Source organism: Tachypleus tridentatus, chromosome 12 (genome assembly GCF_004210375.1).
Source record: "Tachypleus tridentatus isolate NWPU-2018 chromosome 12, ASM421037v1, whole genome shotgun sequence".
Lineage (NCBI taxonomy): Eukaryota > Metazoa > Arthropoda > Merostomata > Xiphosura > Limulidae > Tachypleus > Tachypleus tridentatus.
Genome location: NC_134836.1, coordinates 93,706,645 through 93,731,514, shown reverse-complemented (window position 1 = coordinate 93,731,514; position 24,870 = coordinate 93,706,645). Strand labels below are relative to the sequence as shown.

Here is a 24,870-nt window from a genome sequence, read left to right as displayed (position 1 = left end):
GAGATTTAATTACAGTTTTGAACTCATGAACTCAAACCCATTCGATTGATGTATTCGACCACGCCCCAGGTCTCCTATATTAATTTAATCTAATTCTGTCTGAAAGAATTTTAATTTGAGAGTAGGCTGATAGCGATCTTATTGGGTAATAAAATTGATACAGGTAAAAAAGCGTAACCGGCTTGATACTGTTAGCACATAAAATACAGCTAATAAAAAGTAAAACAACAGAGAATCCTCAATAGCCGTGGCACTTGAAATTCATTATTTTAGGCAGGATTAAAGTAACTTAATCTATGACGCCTTGGGTGTGGTCGCTCCCTCAGTGTCTCAGCGGCATGTCTGCGGACTTATAATGCTAGAAACCAGGTTTTGATACCCGAGGTCGGCAAAGTACAAATTGTCCATTGTGTAGCTTTGTGCTTACTTACAAACAAACAAATAACTTGGGTGTGGTGAAATACATAAATCGAAAAGGTTTGATCTCCAAAGTCCAAAACTGTAATTACATCTCAAATCGGTCAAGAGATGGTCAGAGTTACGACTTAAGAGTCGTGTTTTTGTTTTTGAATTTCACGCAAAGCTACTCGAGTGCTGTCTGCGCTAACCGTCCCCATTTTAGCAGTGTAAGACTAGAGGAAAAGTAGCTAGTCATCACCACCCACCGCCAACTCTTAACCTACTCTTTTACCATCGAATAGTGGGATTGACCGTAACATTATAACACCCCCCAGCTGAAAGGGCGAGTATGTTTGGTGCGAACGGGATTCGAACCCGCGACCCTCGGATTACGAGTCAAATGCCAGACCCTGAGTGTTGTGTTTAAAAAACTCAAATCCATTCTATCAGCCGCCATGCCGCGACAAAAGAGAACATTTCGATATAAACTTCCTCTGGATACACGTTCTTATCATGGGCTATGTAAGTATTTAGATTATCATAGTTCTGTTTCATGTCACAAAAATCCTACTTTCTGAAACTTTGACAGTTTTACAATGATTGCGGACGACCTAAATTTCGGCTTTAAAATTATTTTTGTGACAATTTAATGAATTGTTAACACACTTATATGAAACTAAGCTTTCTTTTTTAAAAGCAGTTCTTCGTAGAGATATTAAAAACCATGAAAACAGGTGAGAAGTTAATATCGTTTCACAACATATAACCTAATAACAGTGACGGTTAGTTTACATTAATCCTTAAAATCTGTATCTAGTGATGAACGTTTTCATAGAAATACTGCAAATAAGCCTTATGCATATAGTTTTGTTCATGTGATATTTGCTAGGGTGCATACACAATAAAAGTAACTAGATTTATTAGTCGTTGAATATTGTTACAAGTATAATTATTTCTGAAATTAATTACACATACGAGTTTTTGTTCAATCTACATAATTACCTCATTAAAGTCAAAGTCTGATATGTTTCTTCTAAAATTCGCAGGTATGTAGCAACATCAAGTTTCTCTTGCTTTTACATAGTTTACCTTTTACAGAATCATTAAATACAACTTACCTGTAAAACTGAACGAGAATTCGTGTTGATTGTTTTCATGTTAAAAAATACACGCATTCATCAGGTAATTCTAAACATAGTAGTTTTCACTGGAATGTTTCTTTGATTGCTTATAATTAAGCACAAAGCTACACAACGGACTATCCGTGCTCTGCCCAACACGGGTATCGAAATCCGGTTTCTAGCGTTGTAAATCTGCAGACGTATCGCTGTGCCACGGGGAAGAGAGAATAACTCTTTATTAAGATAAAAGCTTTCTATTCGTTATAATTACAAATAAAAAAATCAAATAAACCATTATTACGTAAAATATTACATTTCAGGTATACACCATATAACAACCAGAACACATTAATTTTTGAAGAAACGCCAAATGGTTTTGTTTTAAACGACAGAATAATGTTATAACACAATGTGCATCAACAAGAATAGAACGAATGAAGGGGAGCACTTTTGATTAATATTCTTAATAGTGTACATTTATCTAGCATGTTTTGTTCCAAGTATACATTGTTTGTTTGTTAAACTGCTCGCTCAAACTTCCCTTGAAACACGTTGCGTACACTGTGTAAGTATTTTTTCCTTTAAACTTTCTCGTTTATCTTACTTTATAATTGTAATAAATAAATTATTATGCATGATATAATCACACAAATGTAAACCGGGAAAAACTGGCCCTTAATGATCCGGTTTTTACCCATATTGCTAGTCAAATTCTGATGTAAAACTTGTATGGTTATTGTTCGGGAATAGCATTTTTGTCGAGTCCAATTAATGTTGTTTTTTAGACAGCGTAGTAAAATACTTCGGGGTACGTTCAACATATTAAGTAAACAGCAATTAATAATCTCTGTATACGAGCGTAAATGTCATGCCTTCATAGATGGCGCAAGCTTCGTTAAAGATCTATGAGTACCTTCTCATAAAATTTTCTATAAATTGATGACGTTTTCCACCTTTAAATTTCTAAAAGCTTGTCTATAATATTTGTATTAAAAGTTCAAAAATTAACAAAATGCATGATCGTTCTTAAATTAATGATAAAACATTAAAAGTTAAACATAATACCTTTTTTACAGAAATGTTTTTAATTTTTAACTATCTAAACTAGCTTCTGCCTTATTTGGCAATATGTTAATTTATAATCCAATTAAGATAGTTATTAAGATGAAACTGTTACTTATTTTAACATGTTAATTCGTTATACCACGAGTGTGAGTGTGTGTTTTCGTATCGCTAAGCCACATCGGGCTATCTACTAAATCCACCGAGGGGAATCGAACCCCTGATTTTAGCATTGTAAGTTCTTAGGCTTACCGCTGTACCAACAGGGGACACGAGTGTGAGAAAAATTCATATATCAATATTTCTGGTTACATTATAGAAACCAGAAAAGTCCGGTTCTTGCCAGCTTAGATTAATGTAATGGTTCTTTTGCTTAATATATATAATTCTCTTCTTAGTGGCATAGCGATATGTCTGCGGACTTACGTTGCTAGAAACCGAGTTTCGATACCTGTGGTGAGCAGAACACAGATAACCCATTGTGTTGCTTTGTGCTTAACTCAAAACAAACAATTACATCATTCCGGAATTTATGTGATGGTTGAATTGCGAAATTTACCGGAGATTTTTCTATTCCTTCTCCCTTGTATGGAGACATGTTAAATATTATTTTCACTTCATACTTAGTTCCGTAGCGGTACAGTGGAACAGTATAGATAGCTCATTGTGTAGCCTTGTGCTTAGCTACAAACTAACCAACCAAGTTAAAGAATTCACGAAACAGTAAGTAGTTGGAACTTGTATCCAAACAAATTAATATATTTAAAATTCTTTGAACTAACTGTATTCTAGAATAGTGAATTTTAACAGGAACTTTAAGAACATAAATAATTGTTAACTACGTAATTTCGCTGCAATATCTTTTTGAATTTTGTTTTTCTAAAGATGTTTTGGTGCGTACGTTTGAAGAAAGCCTTCCTTTCCGCAAACAAAAACTGAATCTCTCTTTCTAATGTGCAAAATTGTTCATGTTCATGTGCAAATTTCGCAATAGATTATCTGCACTATATCTATCGCAGGTATCGATACCCATATTAACCACAATAAGCTGTCAAACTTAAGGCTAAATCACTGGAGAGCCACTTTGAATAACATTTCTTACTTAATATTTATGAGGTTTATGAGTCCTTTTTAACTCACTATATAATAACCGAAATTAGTTCAGATGCAGTAGTAATAATATGACATTACTCCCAACTTATTCGATATTATACAGCAGGTCAATTGTTTCGTCATTATAATCCAGATTTCGTTTTGTTTCACCAAAGGTAAAGTTGAAAAGACAATCTTTAACGAAAAACCTAATGTATTATTTTGTTAGTTGCACACTCTACTGTGGACTACAGTTTCGACTATCAAATGCTCACCAGCACAGCTTGGGTCAGTAAACAAAAGGAATACAGTTAGACCTATTATAATGATGACAGATAGATAATATCTACTAGGTTTTGAGGTTTTTCTTACTAACATAGCTATCACTATTTGTTTGTGTTTTTCTTATAGCAAAGCCACATCGGGCTATCTGCTCAGCCCACTGAGGAGAATCAAACCCCTGATTTTGGCGTTGTAAATCCGGAGACATACCGCTGTACTAGCGGGGGGCAATCACTAATGAAGATGCTCTAACATTAATAAAATATTGCGTAATGTCACTAGAAGTTTGCATTTTTCAAAAATTCTCTACTCGTGTTTCTCGATGGGTCTTAGATAAATTTACAAATTAAAACGCTAACAACCGAGGTTCTAATACTCATGTTGAACAGACAGCAAATAAGCCCCTGTGTAATCTTGCACTAAAAATTAAGAAAAAAACTAAGCTCATAGTTGTGGTTACAACGACAATAAACATCAGTGGTAACGACGTTCTTATAATTACATCTACACTTTAACCACTTAACTAATTTTTAAGACAAAGATATACAACTGTAAAGTGTCATCCACTGTTCGATTCCTCTTTTTCGCTTGTTCTTCCAAACTATATAACAGCTCCTGTTATCTTATATCGTTATTTAATTAATTATCAGTTCTGATCTATGTACGTAACTTGCTTTGGTCAGACTTTACTAATAGTCGCTAGTGACTTTATACATCTATTTTAGTAAAATACTTTTTAAGACTCATTCATCATAGTAACGCCTGGATATTTTTCTTATTGCTGTTAAACTTAATTTTCAACAATACACAAAAGTTTGTTTCATGGTCTATTCTTTAAACTTTCACAGTTATATCCGTTTAACATGTAAGTATTATTTTAAAAACGTAATCAATAGGCAGTTCGTAAAACAGTCAAGGTCGTGATATTGGTTCCTCATGCATTCGTATACGGCCTGGCATGGCCTAGCGCGTAAGGCGTGCGACTCGTAATCCGAGGGTCGCGCCAAACATGCTCGCCCTCCCAGCCGTGGGGAGTTATAATGTGACGGTCAATCCCACTATTCGTTGGTAAAAGAGTATCCCAAGAGTTGGCGGTGGGTGGTGATGACTAGCTGCCTTCTCTCTAGTCTTACACTGCTAAATTAGGGACGGCTAGCACAGATAGCCCTCGAGTAGCTTTGTGTGAAATTCCAAAAACAAACAAACAAAGCGTTCGTATACTAGCTTAGGCCTAATGAGGCTGTTTTTCACCTTAAGTATTGTGATGTTGGCATTTACAGTGTAATAGATGGTGTAATTACATAGCTTTATTCTCTCTCGTTATCTATTTCCATAGAATAATATTCGAGTCCGAATCGATCCACTTTTACAACTTAAATTGTCGTATCTGATCCAGTATTTCTGTTTGTTTGTGTGTGTTTGTAGTTTTTGTGCGTGTTTTTTTTTTGCTATAAAACGGTCATTACACCGTACTTTGTTGTTCTAACATTAAATCATTGTTTGCAATTTTTTATCAGAATTAGCTCATAAAAGTTACCTTAAGAATTACGAATATTTTTAGTTTGAAATAATGAAATTACAAAGTCGCCATCATTTCTATTAAAAAAATAATACTTGTTTGGAATTTCAGATAAAATTATGAAATACAAATATTAAGATTTGTATAAACGAATATATCATGTGTAACGTGTAGCTTTCGTAGAAGTAAGGGAAGGGATACATCTTTCATAAAATTTGACCTGAGACCAGTAGTTTTCTACAGTTTTCTTACGAGAATATTTTATTCGACTGACGTGTTTTCACTTCATATACTTCTACAGCGGAATTATAATATGTTTAATCTACTACAATCAGTGTATTATTTCTACACTGAAATAAATGTTTGAGGAATGTTCCACTAACATATAAGTAAAAATGAGGTATATTTATAAATCAGACTTAACTTCATTGACAGCAAAGATCTCAAAACTTTGCTTTTTTATTTTACAACAAATGAAATCTCACATCACCACCTCGTTTTATTACTGTTACTAATTTATCTACAAATTAATTTCAATAATTTAAGGCAACGTTCACGCCGCCGTGGTTGATGCGCAATATGATGCTTGTGCCACCTCTACACCACTGTACCTGCTTGCCACTTGAAATGATGCATGAATAATATTATAATTAAAGCAACAGTTTAACTTGAGGATACAAGTGCTGGAGTTTCTCCATCATTCTACCATAAATAAATACACAGAATTTACAATAAATAAATACACAGAATTTACAATACTTGTTCCGTAACGCGCTGTGTGATAAAATGTTCTTGGAGTCACTGAAATTAAATATTTATTGGAGAAAACAGTTACACTCTTTCGATATATTAAAACTTTTTACCTTCTTACATTTTGTTCTAATAAGCATGATTTTTTTTACATATCATTTAAATCGATCAATTTATGAAACTACGTTTGATTTCACTTTGATTCGTGTTTTCATTACTAGTTGTGATTTTTCAAGTCATTTACGACCACTGTACGTATAATTGTAATTTGAAATGCTATAAACAGCTGGTATACCAATAAATCTAAAAAGTTATATTTAACATGGGGTTAAAGTGCTGTATTTAAAATTCGATATACTATAAAGCTATAGTATTTAGCCATTATACTTTACATATCAGCCCGGCATGGCCAAATGATTAAGGCACTCGACTCGTCATCTGAGGATCGTGGGTTAGAATCCCTGTAACACAAAATATGCTCGACCCTTAAGCCGTAGGAAGGTTACAATATGACAGTCAATTCTACTTTTCATTGATAAAAGAGTAACCCAAGAGTTGGTGGTGAGCGGTGGTGACTAACAACCTCCTCCCCTAGACTTACACCGCTAAATTAGGGACAACTGGCGTAGATAATCATCATATAGTTTTGTGCGAAATTCAAAGTTTACGCATTTTAGCTGCAAACTCTCTCTATATATATAGCATTACATCTTTACAAGCTCTCTCTTTGCCTCAGTCTGTCATTGTGTTGGAATAATTTATAATACCGAATTCACATTCATAGGGTGGCGGACTTACGTACTAATGTAAACAAGAAAGGTGTTTTTCAGTTCAAAAAAGGCAGCACGAAGTTTTACACGATTTTTTAAAATACGTTTATCGAGAGACATTGCTGTAAACGATTTTATATTTGTGTTGGTCAAAATAACAAACGTTTAAACTTTAGAACAGTTATAGGCTTTGTTACAAACATATAGTTTAATATACTGGATACACATTCTCCTATGTTTCTGTAAAAACAAAGTTAGCCATTTGTTGCTAGAGGGAATAGATCGTCGTCGTACGGTTTGTTTGTTTAGAATTACTCGCGAAGCTACACAAGGGCTATCTGCGCTAGCCGTCCCTAATTTTGCAGTGTAAGACTAGCGAGAAAGCAGCTAGTCATCACCACCCATCGTCAACTCTTGGGCTACTTTTTTACCAACGAAGAGTAGGATTGACCGTTACATTACAACGCCCCCACGGCTGAAAGGGTAGGCATGTTTGGTGTGAAAGGGATTCGAACCCATGACCCTCATATTGTAAGTCGGGGTGATTTAACCACCTGGTCATGCCACTGAAATCTGGTTTGGCTTGTTTTGAATTTCGCGCAAAGCTACACGAGGGCTGTCTTCGCTAGCCGTTCATAATTTAGCAGTGTAAGACTAGAGGGAAGGCAGCTAGTCATCACTACCTACTGACAAATCTTGGGCTACTCTTTTACCAACGAATAGTGGAATTAACCGTCACATTATGACGCACCCACAACAAAAGGGCAAGCATGTTGGGTGTGACGGAGATTTGAACCCAGGACCCTCAGATTTTGAGTCGAGTGACTTAACCACCTGGTCATGCCACTGAAATAACAGAATCGTTATAGTTGGTCGTAAAATTGATCACACTAATACTTCTCATTTCGTCATAAATATTTCACTTTTTTAACTTTCACGTCCTGTAACATCATCAGTGAATTATACAGTTAAAATGTGTTTGTAATTAACCAGAAGGCTACACAGTTGTCTATTTGTGCTACGCCCACCTCGTCATACGGTATTCAGATAAGTGTATTTGCAAATCTCAGTATTTTCAGTTCTAATGTTAGCATTTTAGTGACTGTTTGCAACAAAATCTGAATGTATTATTTTTTTTCCTTTTTCACATTCGTTGCAAACAAGAAATAACCACTCACGGTAATTACAGTTTAGCTTAGTAACATATTTATTGCTGGCAGGCAGTTTTCCGTTATTTGTTGATAGAAGCAGTAGTTATTTATTAATTAGCATAGTTAAAGATTATTAGAATAGAGATGTTGAAAGTTCTCAACATTTGAAATTTAGGTAAATAATAACAACATTTGCCCCCCAGTGGCTTAGCGATATGTATGCGAACTTACAACGCAAAAAAAACGGGTTTCGAATAAATATGTTTATTACATAACAAAAGGTAATACGTTAAGATGCACCGTCGAAAGTAGCAAAATGAAAGCGAGCTGTACTTGAAGTAAATTTCTTTGTTTTATAGCAAAGTCATACTGAGCTATCTACTCTGTTCCCCACGAGGAGTCGAACTTCGGGTTTTAGAGTTGAGCTTTCTTAGACTTGCCACTGTCTTACTAGAAAACCTTAAAGTAAGAGCGATTGTGTCTTCACATATCTAGAGTTTTTGGTTGGTTGTTGTAAATTGAAATAAGTTATTCAAAGTTCTTTTTCAAACTACGTTCACAGTATTAAAATTTGTTCTTTAAGATTATTGTTGTCTGAAGTCATTCTTACGACTAACTAACAAAAAAATTAAACAGGATGTGCTGAACAAACAGAAATAACAACAGTGGATTTCCCAAATGTGCAAAATAAGAAAGATCGTTGTAGAGGATATAACACTTCTGGTTAAAACAATGTGTATTTACTGTTCTAAACGTGCCAACGTGACTTAACGTTAAGTCATTTGATAAGAAAATAAGGTAAAGTAAACTTTTAGGTTATAATTTGAAAATTTTCCTTATCAAATATTAATTCGCTTTTCACTGCAAAGTTACAGCATATTAGTAACGGTATTTTCCTGTTAATGAATGCAAACGCCACATCTTAGAAGTCGAAGCTATCATCCATCATATCTTATGCAATCTCTATTACTTTCAATGATGGACACAAATTACAAATAACGTGAGGTCTTGTAATCTTAATAAAGCTATGAAATGTGTGTTACTAGCCGCTAAATAATAGTGTATGATAAAGTTACGTAGCGTCAAGTGTTTTCCTTATTTGGTTTTAAATATCACGTGGCTGTAAAGTCGATTTGTTGAGAAAAGGTGGATTCTTAGCACGATAAACTTTCAAGGGTCAGTTGTGATGCCTTTAATAATTATTTTTCTCAGCATATATTGTTAGTTGACGCATTATATCAGGTCATCCTTTAAGTAATGTCCGATTTTAGGTTCAGAAAAAGAGAAAGGATTTCAAACACTTTCAATGTTATTTAATCAATAATGTATGTTCTATTATTATTAATTACTTCCTGCCAACGGTTCACAAGCTTCTGAATGCCACTTCTATAAAATTATTGGGATTTGGAGGAAAAGAACGTACAGAGGGTCGTTTTGACAACTTTATTTGTTCCAAGCTCTTTCCCATCAAGATAGTTCTGCAAAATTCGGTATAGATGATATCAGATGGGGCAAGGTCTGGAGAATAAGGAGGATGTGGAAGTTTTCCCAGTCTAGATCTTCAATCTTTGCAGATGTGATCCTTACTGTATGGGGCCGTGTATTATCCTGGTGTAACACAACACCTTTACGATTGATCAAAGTAGTCCTCTTTTCTTTCAGAGCAACATTCAAGCGCTCTAACTGGTAACAATAGAATTCTGATGTAATCGTTACACTAAGTAGCAGCAATTCAAAGTGGATCACAACAACAATATCGCACCAAACGTTTAACAAAACTTTAATAGGGTGGAGGTCTATTTTGGGCTGTGCTTTAGCCAGTTCACCTGTACTGAGGTATTGTCTGCGGTGCTTAACATTTTTATAATATATCCATTTTTCATCTCCAGTCACTAACCTATCCAAAAAAGGTGAGTCACGTTCACGAGAGTGCAGAGAAGTGCAAATGTCCACTCTTGCTCTAAGGTTAGCTTCTGTCAAATCATGGGGGACCCAGTTTCTACGTTTTTAAATCTTTTCAAGCTGTTGAAGATGACGGTGAACTGTTGAATGGGTTGAATTAAACTTCTTTGCTCGTTATTTAACTTACAGTACAATATTCATCAAGTGCAGCCAACAGCAAGTCATCATTGAACTCAACAGGACAACCTGAACGTAACACATCACTTAAGCTGTAGTCGCCTGATCTGAACTTCTGAAATCACCTTCGACATTTTCTTTCATTAAGAGACTCCGCACCATAAACATCTTGAATGTTTCATGTAGTTTCTGCTGCTCCTCAGACACATCCATCTTCATGAGGGTTTAGTTGATTAATGATCACATAAAGTGGAGGTGGATTAATTTCTTTTATTTGTCTGATCATTTTTATACAAGTCCTACTACATATTTTAGTCATTAAAGCCTTCTACGAAGACAGAAATGGTTATGCACTTTCTGCATTAAATTTTCGGACATTACTTATGGGATGACCTGATAATAATGTACAGTGTGGGGAATCGATACTTTGGCTGTAAGTTGCCACTGACCCATGTGGGACATATAGTTCTAGTTTCAATAAAATGTTTTATAATTTTGCATCTATAGTGTCACTTCATTTGAACCTCTCAAACTCTGTCGTACCTTTCTGGCGTATCGGGTTAAACCGAAATACTTTGGCATAACTTAAGTAATAGGTTATTATCACATGACTTCCCTGTACAAAATATTTTTGTCAAACAGTTTTTCTCTAATAGTTGCTATTTATGTATTCGGCATTTGTATATAGTTCTTTTTTTATGTTCCGAACATTTATATTTGTGTATCTTCATCCCTACAGCTACAACGTTTTTATTCTCATTCTTACCTACGTGCTACCAATTACTTCGATGACCTATACGTACTTTCGAGTAGGCCGAGAGTTGTGGGGAAGCCAGAGCATAGGTGAATGCACCGACAAGCAGTTGGAAGCTGTGAAATCAAAGCGAAAGGTTAGTTTCAAATTAATAATAGAATATTAAAATTTGTAAACAAAAAATAAAATGTGTTTGTTTTGAATTTCGCGCAAAGCTACACGAGGGATATCTGCGTTTGCCGTCCCTAATTTAGCAGTGTAAGACTAGAGGGAAAGCAGCTAGTTATCACCACCCAAAGCCAACTCTTGGGCTACTCCGTAACATTGACCGTAACATTATAACGCCCCCACGGCTGAAAAGGCGAGCATGTTTGGTGCGACTGGGATTCGAACTCGCGACCCTCAGATTACGAGTCGAACGCCTTACCACCTAGGCCATGCCGGGCCCAAAAATAAGAATACAGTATTTAATAAAATATCAACCTAGTTTAAACAAAACTCGACATAGTGCGTATCAGCGAAATAACGCAAAATTATACAGTTTAAAATGAACTTAAATACAGAAATGTAATTATGATACCGTGTTAAAAAGATAAATAGTTTTATAAAGAAGAATGCCCCCTCGTACTCCAATATACAGCGTACTTACAAGTAATTAAAATTTACTGGCTGTTCAAATAGGTACTTCAGTCACATTTTGATATCAAAATTATATTAAAGTTTAAACATTTATTACGTGACGTCATGACATCCATATTTTCAGAGACTTCAACTCGCGCCATATTCACTTTGATTAACAAGACTTATAAGGTGGCATTATCAAACGGGACATTTACCCCATGAACACTTGACAAATGTACTGATATTATAAAAGTATCAGTAAAACTTGTTTTTAGTGCCAATAAAGCTTGTTGTAGTAGAACTAAGTTAGAATGGAAAGTTATAAAAAAAGATCATAGTGTTATAAATTTTCCACATCTATGAACACTGTCATGAAATGGGTGTTTGTGTACATGTACATAAACGCATGCACGCCGTTAATTTTATTTGCCTGATGGTTACGGCACTCGACTCCTAATTTGCAGGTCGCGGGTTCGAATCTCCGTCACCGACTATGTTTACCATTTTAGCCGTCGGGGCCTCATGATGTGGTGGCCATTAGTGAAAGATGGCTAGCATAGATATTTATCTACTAGCTTTGCGCATAATTCAAGTCATACAAACATTTTTGTTCTAAAAGCCATAATTCTAGGTTTTGAAGTTTATTTTGCCCTCCAAGTTTTCAAAAGCGATACTTGAGCACAGTGGAAAGTAATACTGTAGATATAACGCGCACGTCATTTAGACTGTATTCGTACAGGAGTGAGAAAATCACATTATTACGTGAGCCACGTGCACATTTTCTGGGCCAACGCTCAACATTTCGCAAGTTTCAATTTTTAAAAATGACCGATCACATATTTCTTTTTTAAACTATATCCCGCACTTAATTTTGGTCTTATTATAATAAATTCACAGTAATAATAAAATTATTAAAATTAAGCACAAAACTCCACAATGTGGGCTCTGCCCATCACGGGTATCGAAACCCAGTTTCTAGCAATGTGAGTCCGCCGACATAACGCTGTGCCACTTAGGGTGCTTATATAGTTGATATTATTATTCTAAGGGCAAAACGTAAAATATAGCCCATTCAATAGACCGGTTGCTTATTTTGACATATTCTTACAGTTCCCCAACCAATGCTGCAAGGGCCGGCATGGCCAAGTGGTTATGGCACTCGACCCGTAATCCGAGGGTCGTGGATTTGAATCCCAGTTGCACCAAACATGCTCGCCCTTTCAGTCGTGGTGGCATTATTATGTGACGGTCAATCCCACTATTCGTTGGTAAAAGAGTAGCCCAATAGTAGGCGGTGAGTGGTGATGACTAGCTGACTGCACTCTAGACTTACACTGCTAAATTAGGGACGGCTAGCGCAGATAGCCCTCGTGTAGCTTTTCGCGAAATTCAAAACAAACCAAAACTTCCTCACTAATGAAGAGATTCGAGAACTCCTCACGGCAATATTTTCGCATTTAATCTCAACAGTAAGTTTATTCAATTAATATAAATTTTAATATGATTCTAATTCCAGGGTAATACTTTCTATTACTGCTTAGTCATTTATCGTTTCAGAGTTTTAATTTCAGAGTCATATTTTCTATTAATTATCAGTCATTTATCGTTTTATAGTTTTAATCCCAGGGTTATATTTTCTGTCACTGCTCAGTCATTTATCGTTTCATAGTTCTAATTCTAGGGTCATATTTTCTATTACTGCTCAGTCATTTATTCTTTCCTTTTCAATTATGGTGTAATACGTAGAAAGGAAAGAAAAAGCACGCGAATATTTGTATCACATACACAGAAATAAAATATTTATAATATAAGTCCTGTATGCTTTGTGTCTGTTTCTACAGAAAAGCTGAAATGTGTAGATTTAAGAAAACACAAACGTTCTATATCATAACTGGTTTTCATCGAAAAATCCTAACAGTCTCATAATGTATTTTGGTTTAGATCGTGAAGATGATGATTGTTGTGGTTTTTATCTTCGCTGTTTGCTGGTTGCCCTACCACATCTACTTCTTGATAGCCCATCACTACCCGGAGATCATTAGCTCTGACCACGTGCAACATGTTTACTTGGCAATTTACTGGCTCGCGATGTCTAACTCTATGTACAACCCCATCATTTACTGTTGGATGAACAGCAGGTAATGTACAACTTGATTAGAAAAAAACCTTTACCATATACATGATACAAACCAGAAACGGGCTTGATATTCAGTGAGAGAATCATATGCACCCAATGACGGATAACCTACATGTGGTAGTTTACCGCGTCTCTTGGTATTTACTTTACAATTAAGGTCTCATCATCTGTTGTTGAACAATGTAACTCCAGAGGTGTTAAATGATTACTTACTGTTTACTAAACGTGTTTACTATCCATTGTGAATATAATACAGCAGATTAAAGTTTTGTGATTTGAGTTTTCGCTAGAGTATGCAGATAAACTTAACAAAAACAAAACAGATAACCCTGACAAACATTATTTTACATTTAGTTTTAATTATTATAAGGTGTAGGTGTTTTATTATAGCAAAATCACATCGGGCTATCTGCTGAGTCAATCAACGGGAATCGAAATTATTATAAGAACAATAATTCGCTACTTTTACTCCGTCTAAGCATAATTCTTTCTTTCAGTGCACTATTTTTCTGCCTGGATTTGTTGAAGCATATAATCAATTATGCATTCATACAAGAATGTCGCCAGAGTCGCCACACCAATATTCTGAAAACTCTATGAGGTCCACTGTTTTCTGATTTATATATAAATTATAACCATAATTTTTAAGCCAAAACAAAACACATTAAAATCAAACAAAATACGCTACATTTTTTAAAAAAAGAGCCTTATGTAGAAGATACAACGTCGGATTATAAAATGTATCCTAGGTTTTGGAGGTGACTGGGGAAGTAGGACTCATATTGCTGTGGGGATACACCGTCTATCTTTCTTAACCTCCAATTCGCTAGTCTCACATAAGAAGATTAGAAATTAGGAGAGCGAGATGTGGATGCTGAAGCCCACAACGCCCCACATCTATATCACCCTTCACTGCCTGCAGTGACTGCTCTCCCAAGTTAAAATAAGAATAAGAAAAAGATAAACATAAAAGGATGAAAATAAAAATAAAAAATAAGGAAAATAAGGTAGTACCATTTGGGGGTAAGTAAGATGAAACTTACCTCTTGAAGTTAGTATTCCTGCCCCCAATATGATAGAAGCACTAATTAACACGGCATTGAACCATATCAGTATACTAAATTTACTGTGACTGTCGTGCTTTTATACGCGGCTCAAGGTGTGAATTCGCATAAAGTAGTGCCAAGTTCTTAAATCACCTTATTTTTAACTAAAAATAGTTATTAGTAATTTTTAGTACAATTTCTCTAATTAATTTCACTAAAATATATATGTACAGACTTGACTGTTCTACAGACCAATAAAATTCTATGTATAGAAGAGAAGGTCCATATTTTGAGGGAGAAACGACACACACTATAGTTTTAGTATATTTCTTCAGCAAGTAATCGTATCTTCTTCCTTCTAGTTCCGAGGTATGCCTTTCTTTCACTAATCCACAGCTTAAATTAATAGCCTGATAACTATGTTTACAATGATTTTGTTCTATTGTAAAGACCTTTGGGACTGACGTCACTTTCTACACGAAACATCTACTGTTTTAATTCTTGATGACGAGAAACACACTTGAAGTAAAAACGTATCTCAAAACGGCTGATATGGGTGGGTATTAACACTTTTACTAATAAAGCAAAGAACAACTTTTCGACTTTCTTAGGTCATCCACAGGTCAACAAAGAGATACATATCTACTGTTTTAGTTTCATGACATTTTCTTTACAGGTAATACATGCCACCTCTTTCAAAATTACACCTAAGTTGTACTTGCGAACTGAGAACGAAAGTTATATTAACTAAAATAACGGTTCTTTTTCTGCAGTTAACTTGTTCAGGAATAGTGGGGAAGGGGGTATCGTGGTTTCACCTTTGTCGTCATTAAGGGGCGTTTTGTGTGTGTATGCAATTAAGCACAATTTAGTATTTTCTCTCGAGGTAAGAGATCAAAAGCTTCTAATAAGTAACGAAAATAAAAAAGTAGACGTCCATTATATCTCTGAACTTAAGAGCTGATTACAGAAATGCTGTTTCTCGCATTTATATATAAAAATAAAAATAACATATTTTCTATTGTATCATTATATATAATATCTGATGGACAAATAGGACCTATTCGTGGGTGGGGATGATTGGCTGCCTTCCCTCTAGTCTTACACTACTAAATTAAGGACGGCGCGAAATTAAAAAAACAAACAATATAATATCTGATAATATATCTTATTTTATCAAGTGACTATCATGTTTAGATTTTTACGTAGTTATGTGGTATTTCTTCTAGTGAGATAACAAACTCTCGCATGCTGGTCGTTTCCGAATAAAAAGTACATAAAACACTTAAGTAATTTGTTTATTACTACTGTTTTTACATCACACTCCTCTACATTAGTTGAAAATGCATTGTATCAAAAGAGGTTGTTTAATTAATTACTGGAAACCGGTCGATTCGTCAAATTCATGAAGGTATCCAACAACTTTTACAAAATTTGTTCTAAAGAAATTTGCTTATCTTCAGAATTCATAAGCTATTCTGTTAATCTTTTCCATCTAGATAACGTTAAGGACTGCAAACATTTCATAGGACTACAAAACGGCCTAGTACAGTTAATTTTAAATTGCTTTATTACTATTTTAAATAGCAACGTTTTAACATATATTTATAACTAATCGTAAATAGAAATCATAACTCCTAATAGGACACCGGTCACTTTACGAACTTACAAAGCTAAAATCCAAGGTTCGATTCTCCACGGTGGATACAGCAGATAGTCCAATGTGGATGTGCTCTGTAACAAACAAATCTTTTCATGGTGGTTTTCAACACTAGTACATAAACAGACAAATGAAATGCATAGGTACAATAATTCATAATGTCTTTACACGCACCAGATTATTATGGGAACAAGCCTAAATATCATGAGTAAGATTCAACCAGCCATAATATTATTTAGAGAGGCATGACATGGCCAGGTGGTTAAGGCGCTCGACTCATAATCTGAGGGTCGCGGTTTCGAATCCTCGTCACACCAAACATGCTCGCCTTTTCAGCCATAGGAGCTTTATAATGTTTGGTCAATGGTGGTGATGACTAGCTTCGTCCTCTCTAGTCATTCACTGTAAAATTACAGATAACTAGCGCAGATAGCCTTCATGTAGCTTTGCACGAAATTCAGAAAACAAACAAACAAATATTCAGAGTATGTTTTGCATTTAAAGAAAATAATGCTATATTTCACTTTTAATTGGTAGATATTTATTGTTTCGCTCCTGGAAATAATAAGAAATTTGTGGATTAAAACACGTATGATATCTTTGTTGTCGAATTCTTAGAAATACCGTTATTATTTGTTATTAAGATGTATTTTACTGTTTGTTATCCTGACATAAAATCATATTTCGTTATTAAGATATATAAATATATCTTAACGCAGATAACTTTTTCTGTAATTGTAGGTTTCGTCAAGGATTCAAAAGAGTTTTCCTAATGTGTTCTTGCACTGGGAAAATGGAGTCTATGAGACTTTATGATCAGCGTCGCCGTGCGGCAGGTCGGTACAGCTGCTCAGAACCGTATGTTGACACAAAAGTGACATTCAACGGAAGCTCCAATGTGACTCTTCATACTGTAACCGAGACAGTTAACGGCAGTGGAAACTCCAACTCTCCTTTTCTTTCTCCAAAGTTCGTGTGTAAAAAAGAAACATTATCAAACGTGTGACCAGATACGAATCATGCCGCTGTTCAACAGTACACTTATATAACCTTAGTTCAGTTAAACCCCATATACATGAAGAATTGAGTAAATACGTATCATTGTTGAACGTTTTCAGTTCCCAACCAATACGTTCCTTTATGACAGAAGAAAATCGACAAAAAAATTAAAATCGCTTTTTTTTGCCTTTGGATTAATGAACAACATTATTACATAATAATCCTTAAAGCAAAAGTATTCAAACAAAGGAGTCAAGCGCTCAGATAATGTTTACCTCAGTATTATAGACGAATTGACCGAAAACTTGCTCGGTTTGAGAGACAAATTGTTGCGCAAGTATGGAGTTTGGAGCTGTTATTCCCTTATCAAACATGAATGACTGGAAATCCTTGAGGCAATTATATGCGACTTCTCTAATTAATTCCTAAAGCCAAAAACGAGTAGTTTGATATAAATCATTTTTGACTCACAGACCAAACTAGTTATGGTTTCCTTACAAGAAAAAAGTGATGGAACCCGAAGTCTTTATTAATGAGGCTGGAAAAAGAAATAAAGTATTTGCCTTGAATAACATTATTCTTTTGAGGGTATGTTACAAAATGTAGTCATTCTATTGTGGTCATTAGTTGTTATTGCCCAGAATACCGTTGTGTATTTATCTACTAAAGATTCAAGGTGTTCGATGACGGTTATTTGAAGAGGTAAATGTTTACCTAGATACTGATTTAAAGATTTCTCATTAAGAAATGTGCTTAAAATACGATTTGGTCAGGCTTCTCTGTTGCATTCGTGGCCTGTTTTGGGTATCCAGTTTTCCTAATCCAGTAAAATGTCGGTGCAGTAAAATTAAAGTATGTTACTTTTAGCACGAAGTCCGTGATATAAAATATAATTCTGTGTTTCTAAGTATAAATATTACAGTGTTCCTCGTTTTTAACAGTATTAAAAAGTAAAACTTGAAAACTTAAATGTTCAGATACACCACTGATAGTCGTATCTGTGTAAATATATATAATACTTAACCGTTCATGCAACATGCGTTTGTACATACACACACACGCAAAATGAACATTTCTAGTTTTTGGTAGAAATGCGGAAAAGTTGTTAACTAGGATTTGCTAGTTTGGTTGTTCAACACAAAAAATACATATTTTTTTTATTTTTGTAATTAAGCGCAAAGCTAAACAATGGGCTATCTGTGTTCTGCCCACCACAGGTACCAAAACCAGATTTTTAGCGATGTGAACACATGCAGACTTACAGTTGAACCGCTGGGACGCCAATAAATAGGAAGTGTATATTTAATAACGTATATTTATCGGTGGCTGTCCAAGCACATTTAGCAAAGAAAGGTATATAACTGATATAAATACAACAGTAGAGTGGTCATCTTAATGACGCTGTGATTTCTAAAGATCCATAATTTTCCAATAACCATCACAGGAAAAAAATATAAACAAACTAGAATAAAAATATATATTAAAACTTTGAAGATAAACACAACCAGTACTGTCTTAAGACAGCGGTGGACCCTCTGAGAAGTATAAACTATTGCACCACGCCCCCTTGTTTTAAAACAATGGCATACAATTTGATAAACTGAAATTATTAGTAATAAAACAAGAGTGAATCCTCAATAGCCGCGGCACTTGAAATACTTTTAGGTATTGTTAGAATAAAATAATCTATGAGATTCTAATTAGGTCTCGAATTGGTAGGTATGAGGTAAAAGTTTGCACTCGAAAAAGTAATAATATCATAACTGTTCTTTGAGCCGCTTTTTCGCGGTAAAAAATCAAAATAAAATGTATATGTTCCGAGAAAAAATTGGTTTATTATTATTATTTTATTGTACACTTCACATATTTTATTATTTACTATATGCACAACGCATGATGAATTCCTGAGAGCGGGAGCCGGGCATCGCTACATGGTTAAGGCAGTCGAGTCGTAATCCGAGGATCGCGGGTTCGAATCCCCGTAACATCAAACATGCTCGCCCTTTCAGCCGTAGAAGCGTTATAAAGCGACGGTCAATCCCACTATTCGTTGGTAAAAAGTAGCCCAAGAGTTGGCGGTGGGTGGAGATGACTAGCTGCCTTCCCTCTAGTCTTACACTACTAAATTAGGGACGGCTAGCGCAGATAGCCCTCGTATAGCTTTGCGCGAAATTCAAAACAAAAATAAAACAATCCTGACAGCGGTGAGCCCTGGATGAAATGACTTTTGAATATACTGGACACCAAAAACGCTTATTTATTAAACCGACTGAGTCATGTGTAAATACACCTTTGAAAAAAAATGTTACGGATATATGTCAACGTAACACTTCAAATTTTTCCTTGCTTACACAGATGATGTTAGGATCGCATAAGTTGGCCCGGCATGGCCAAGTGTGTTAATGCGTTCAACTCGTAATCCGAGGGTCGCTGGTTCAAATCCCGATCGTACCAAACATGCTCGCCCTTTCAGCCGTGGGGTGTTATAATGTGACGGTCAATCCCACTATTCGTTGGTAAAAGAGTAGCCCAAGAGTTGGCGGTGGGTGATGATGACTAGCTGCCTTCCCTCTAGTCTTACACTGCTAAATCAGGGACGGCTAGCGCAGATAGCCCTTGAGTAGCTTTGCGCGAAATTCTAAACAAACAAAAGCATAAGTTTTGCTGAAATTTTCCAAACTGAAATTGTAATAAGAATGTTTGATCAAATTATATTAAATCAGCTACTGTCAAAGTCACAATACAAGTAATTCCAAATACGTCTTGCTAAACCATTCAAGTTGCTGCTGAATATTCAAGAAGGCGAAAAAGCCTGAGAAGATTTCCCCGGAGTTCACTACCCGTCAGGAAGTCCATGAGAACAGCAAAACAAATGTACACGGAATGTATCAAATCGGCACGCAATAATTAATCAAACTTTAACTGCACCTTCAATCATTTAAAGGCCTAGCATGGCATGCTTATTAGGTACTAATAACCTGTGGATCACAAGTTTGAATTTGAATTTCATTTTTAAACGTATCACTCTATAAGCATTGGAGTGTTACAATGTGACAGTGAATCAAACTTTTCGGTGGCAAAAAAGTAGCCTAGAGTTGGCAGAGGATGATACTGACAAGCTGCCTTCCTTCTAGAATCTAGATTATTATTAACTAAATAAAAGATGGCCCTCGTGTAGCTTTGCGCAAAATTCAACAAACAAACATTTATATGTACGCAGCACCATTTTCAAAACTATTCTTCCTCGGGAGCTCGTGACGGCTCTCTTTGACTATGAGCTGGTATAATAGTTTGAATAAGGCTTAATTTGGCTCAGTAGTTACCATAATCAATCAAAAAGCAACCAGGGTAAGCGTGGACGTGTACATTTATTGTGTGCATATTATATTCTAAGTATTTATAAACGTCTTAAACCACAGAAATATTTATATATCAAAAGAGACTTACATCATTATAATTAATTATAACTTGGTCATATTTTCTAAAGCATCAACTTCAGTTACTTCTTATAAAAATACCGTAGCCAAAACAAACCAGTGGTATTGCGTATCCAAGAAGTCGAAATACAAATGATTACTGTTAGTTGTTTCACTTAAACACTATTGCTAGTTATTTCAGAGAAAACTGTTTAGTCAGCATTTGATAATTTGTACGCAAAAACTGTTCAAAGATTTGTTGTTGTTTCTTTTTTAATAGAAGAATTTCCTGCAAGATGTACACCTATGTTGTGAAGACCGTAGGGTTAAACTTTTAAATGTGATAGCAGGAAGAACGACTATGATAACCCTAAACATATTTATTTTTATACGTCTGTTTGGAGTTTTTAATTTGTAATTAGTGAAAAAAACAGTTAATTTTCGAACTTCGAATTATACAATAGTAACTTGACAATAACTTATCAGGGTCGTAGGAGCCGGGAGATAGAGGGCAGTGTTGTGTCGGTATTTTAAACGCAAAGAAATGTTATAGACGGCAGGTAGTATTACATTTGATTGGTATAAGTCGGCTTTTATTTATGTAGGCTTCATGATCGAGAAAAAATGTAAAATACAGTGATAAATTATTTATTGTTTTTCAAGCAAATCCAATTAATGGTATCACTTTAAAACTATTATATATATATATATATATATATATACACATGTATTTTAGTACTTAAACATATTTATATATGTTTATTATAATAATCGCTTAAATGTGTTGTTTTAGCCGATGTGTGAAGTATAACCTATGCGTATTATCCTTAGTTGAGTTTAAGTATGATATATTGAGAGTGAGAATCAATGATGCTTTGATAGCATAACAAACAAATTGTTGTAATATTATGAAATGGCAATTTTTGGTGCCAAAATCCAAAAAGCACTTCTACAATACTGTTCATAAAATAAAGATAGTTCCATAGCCAGCTATTGAAAATTCAATTTCTAGGAGTATTAAATAATTAACAATTACTGGACTCAAACAAAGCAAATATTTCGATTCAAATCAAATAGAATAAGCTATCGTTCTGATATATTACAAAAATCGAAATTTGTGATAATTTATTCTTTCGTTGTTCAGTTAAATTCATGGAACTGGCGTTCATTATTATATTTCTTAAAATCAAATTGTATTCTATTTTGTATGTCTGTTTTACTTTACTTCTTGCTATAACGCTATAACCGAAATAAGTCTTTGTTTCATTTTTAGTACAACCTTTATAATTGTTTTTAGGTAACTGCTGTTCACAGACAAGGTTGATGAGCAAAATTAATATTGTGAAAGTGTTATTTGATCCTGGAAATTACGACATGGAATTTTGTGACACCATTTTTTCTTTCTTTTTTTTTATACGTATAAGTAATATAGTTTAAGGTAGAAGCTGTAGTATAGTTTGAAACACTAGCCTTCAAAGTTATGATGAACCGAGTCATGACTTAATGGTGGCGTGCTGGGCTACGATTTCTTCATCGAAAGGTCCCAAGTTCGAATCGTGATGTTGCTAAATACACTCTGCACTTCCAGTTATGGAGCACTGTAAAAGTTACAGTCTATCCTGTTAAAGTGCATAAGTGCTTAAAAATTATAAAAAATAAGTATGTAGTTTGTAGGAAAACTATGTGTTACTTACTTTAGTTTTTCTTTCGATCGAAATGTCGACAATGCATTTTTCAAGCTGTAAAATAATTGGTGATTTACACTTCTGTCAGCTTATACTTTCCTTAGAATGGAATTTCTTAGCTTGTGAAATCTGCGAATCTCATTTTGAGAGGCAATTCTAAATTACTTTCAAGCTTTTTTAGAATCAAATACACACGAGAATGTATCTCCAAAGCATGTTGAATGAGAAATAATTGCCTACAGATCAGTTTAATATCGTTGGAATAATCGCTGTTCCCATGATTGTAATTTTATTTTTCTAAACATTTTACGAAAATGAGTTTTTCTTTATCAAAATAAATCACGTCCTGAAGGAAAGGATAATAAGGAAAGCTTTTATTACAAAAAATTGTTCCGTTATGAATATCAAATTAAAAATTCCAAGCAGAAACTATTTGTGGATAACATTCTTACAAAAATATGTTTCTATTTCAAAATGTAACAAATTACAATCCACCTCAAAAATTGTGTTTCATTTATTAGTTTTCCTATTTTTTTGTAAATTGCTTGCAGAATTTCATTACTAGACAGAAAGTGTATCATAACAAATTATCCAATCTATCAAATCTAAATATGAAAAGGTACTTTCCTAAAATTATGTGTTAATCTTTAATATCCTCTTTCAAACCTGTTCGTTACTAAATTTGTTAAATACTCTTGTATGTTATCTAACAATATTTTTACTAACAATTTGAACTGCTGTGTATGACCATAAAACGGACAAACACCATAAAATTATCTTTTCAGGGAATAATTGACTTACAGTTGTTACGGCGCGAACACTTTTTCTATGTTAACGAAGTATGATTACAATTAATTGTACTTGTCTTGAGACATTAGTATTAGGCCTATTATATTTCAACACTACATTTTTATTTAGCTCCTCAGTGTTTTTTTAAGAAGAAGAGTGTATAATTGTATTTTAGCAACGTTATGTCTGCCACTCGTTTAAAAAATATTAGGCTTAATATTAACGTCTTAATTAAAAGTATTAAAGAGTTATTCATTGTTTATTTTACTTATTTTATTATTATTTATTTATTTATTCTTAAAGTTCGAAATAAGATAGTCAGTATACCAAACCTCAACAAATGAAAGATTGCGATAAAAGATCAAGTTGAAAGAAATGATAATTTTTGTAGCTTTTTGTACATCCTGGAACTCGCCACTTTGCTGTTAAATGTTGCTTACTGTTTTTCAATTACCACTTCCTTCAGTACTTGTAATTCTATGTAAGCTATGAAACGGTGTTACCTCGTTAGAGTGTTTGCTCACAAATGATGTTTGTTTTCTGTTGAACATAAAGAATAAAATTGTTATATGCATAAATCTGTATTTGAAAGTCTTCACTTTTAAAAGTTTATGTGATTTAAAAGAGTCAATATGCTACAAAACTTCAAACAGAAGTTTGGTTGATTAACAAATGTCTTTATGACAAGAAAGATTCCACATTTTACTCCAAAACTTTTTTGTACAACTACAGATAGTGGCAAAAAGCAAAACTTTCCAAAGTTTTGAAAAATAATTTTGAAATTAAATAGCAACAATGCGTTTTTCTATCACGAAATTACTTATGCATAGTAAATAAAATACTTACGCTAAGACGTGGAGTTCAGTGACTCACTTATGATTTGGGCCCCGGAATGGCCAGGTGGTTAGGGCGCTCGACTCGTAATCTGAGCGTCACAAGTTCGAATCCTCGTTGCACTAAACATGCTCGCCCTTTCAGTGGTGGGGGTGTTAAAATGTCACGGTCAATTCCACTATTCGTTTGTCAAAGTGTGGTCCAAGAATTAAAGATGGGTGATGATGACTAGCTGCCTTCCCTCTAGTCTTAAACTGCTAAATTAAAGACGGCTAATGCAGATAGTTCTCGTGTTGCTTTACAATAAAATTTAAAACAAACAAATAAATTTGGCTCGGGTTGCAATAGTGACGTTTCAGAGTTCATTTATCAATGTTCATTTTATTGAAGAAAAATCAAAGTAATGGCTTCTGCACAGCCCTGTAGTATTACTGTTGTCAAAGTTTCTTTTTTTCGGAAATTTACGCAATGCTATATAATTGTTATCTACGTTAACCGTTCCTTTCTCTTGACTGATATATTAGATGGAAAGTAGCTAGTCAGCTACACCTACCGTCAAGAGTATCTAATTGATTAGTAGGTTTTAACTGTTACTTTTATAACACACCCCAGTCCAAAAAAAAAAGTGAGGAAGACAATCTTGAAGCAACGGGATATAAACCAGTGACTCTCGGATTCACAACCTGACACGCTAACCATTAAGC

General features: G+C 34.5%; 1 protein-coding gene across 1 annotated transcript in view; it reads left to right on the top strand.

Annotated features, from left to right (window-relative positions):
- LOC143234026 (tachykinin-like peptides receptor 99D) overlaps positions 1 to 23,855 on the top strand; it is a 57,661-nt gene extending 33,806 nt beyond the window's left edge. The window contains exons 3-5 of the mRNA XM_076471039.1: positions 10,965 to 11,115; positions 13,542 to 13,738; positions 17,185 to 23,855. Coding sequence (XP_076327154.1) covers positions 10,965 to 11,115; positions 13,542 to 13,738; positions 17,185 to 17,449 — 613 coding nt within the window. The 3' untranslated portion in view covers positions 17,450 to 23,855. The remainder of the gene's footprint in view (positions 1 to 10,964; positions 11,116 to 13,541; positions 13,739 to 17,184) is intronic.
- Positions 23,856 to 24,870: the final 1,015 nt, after the last annotated feature.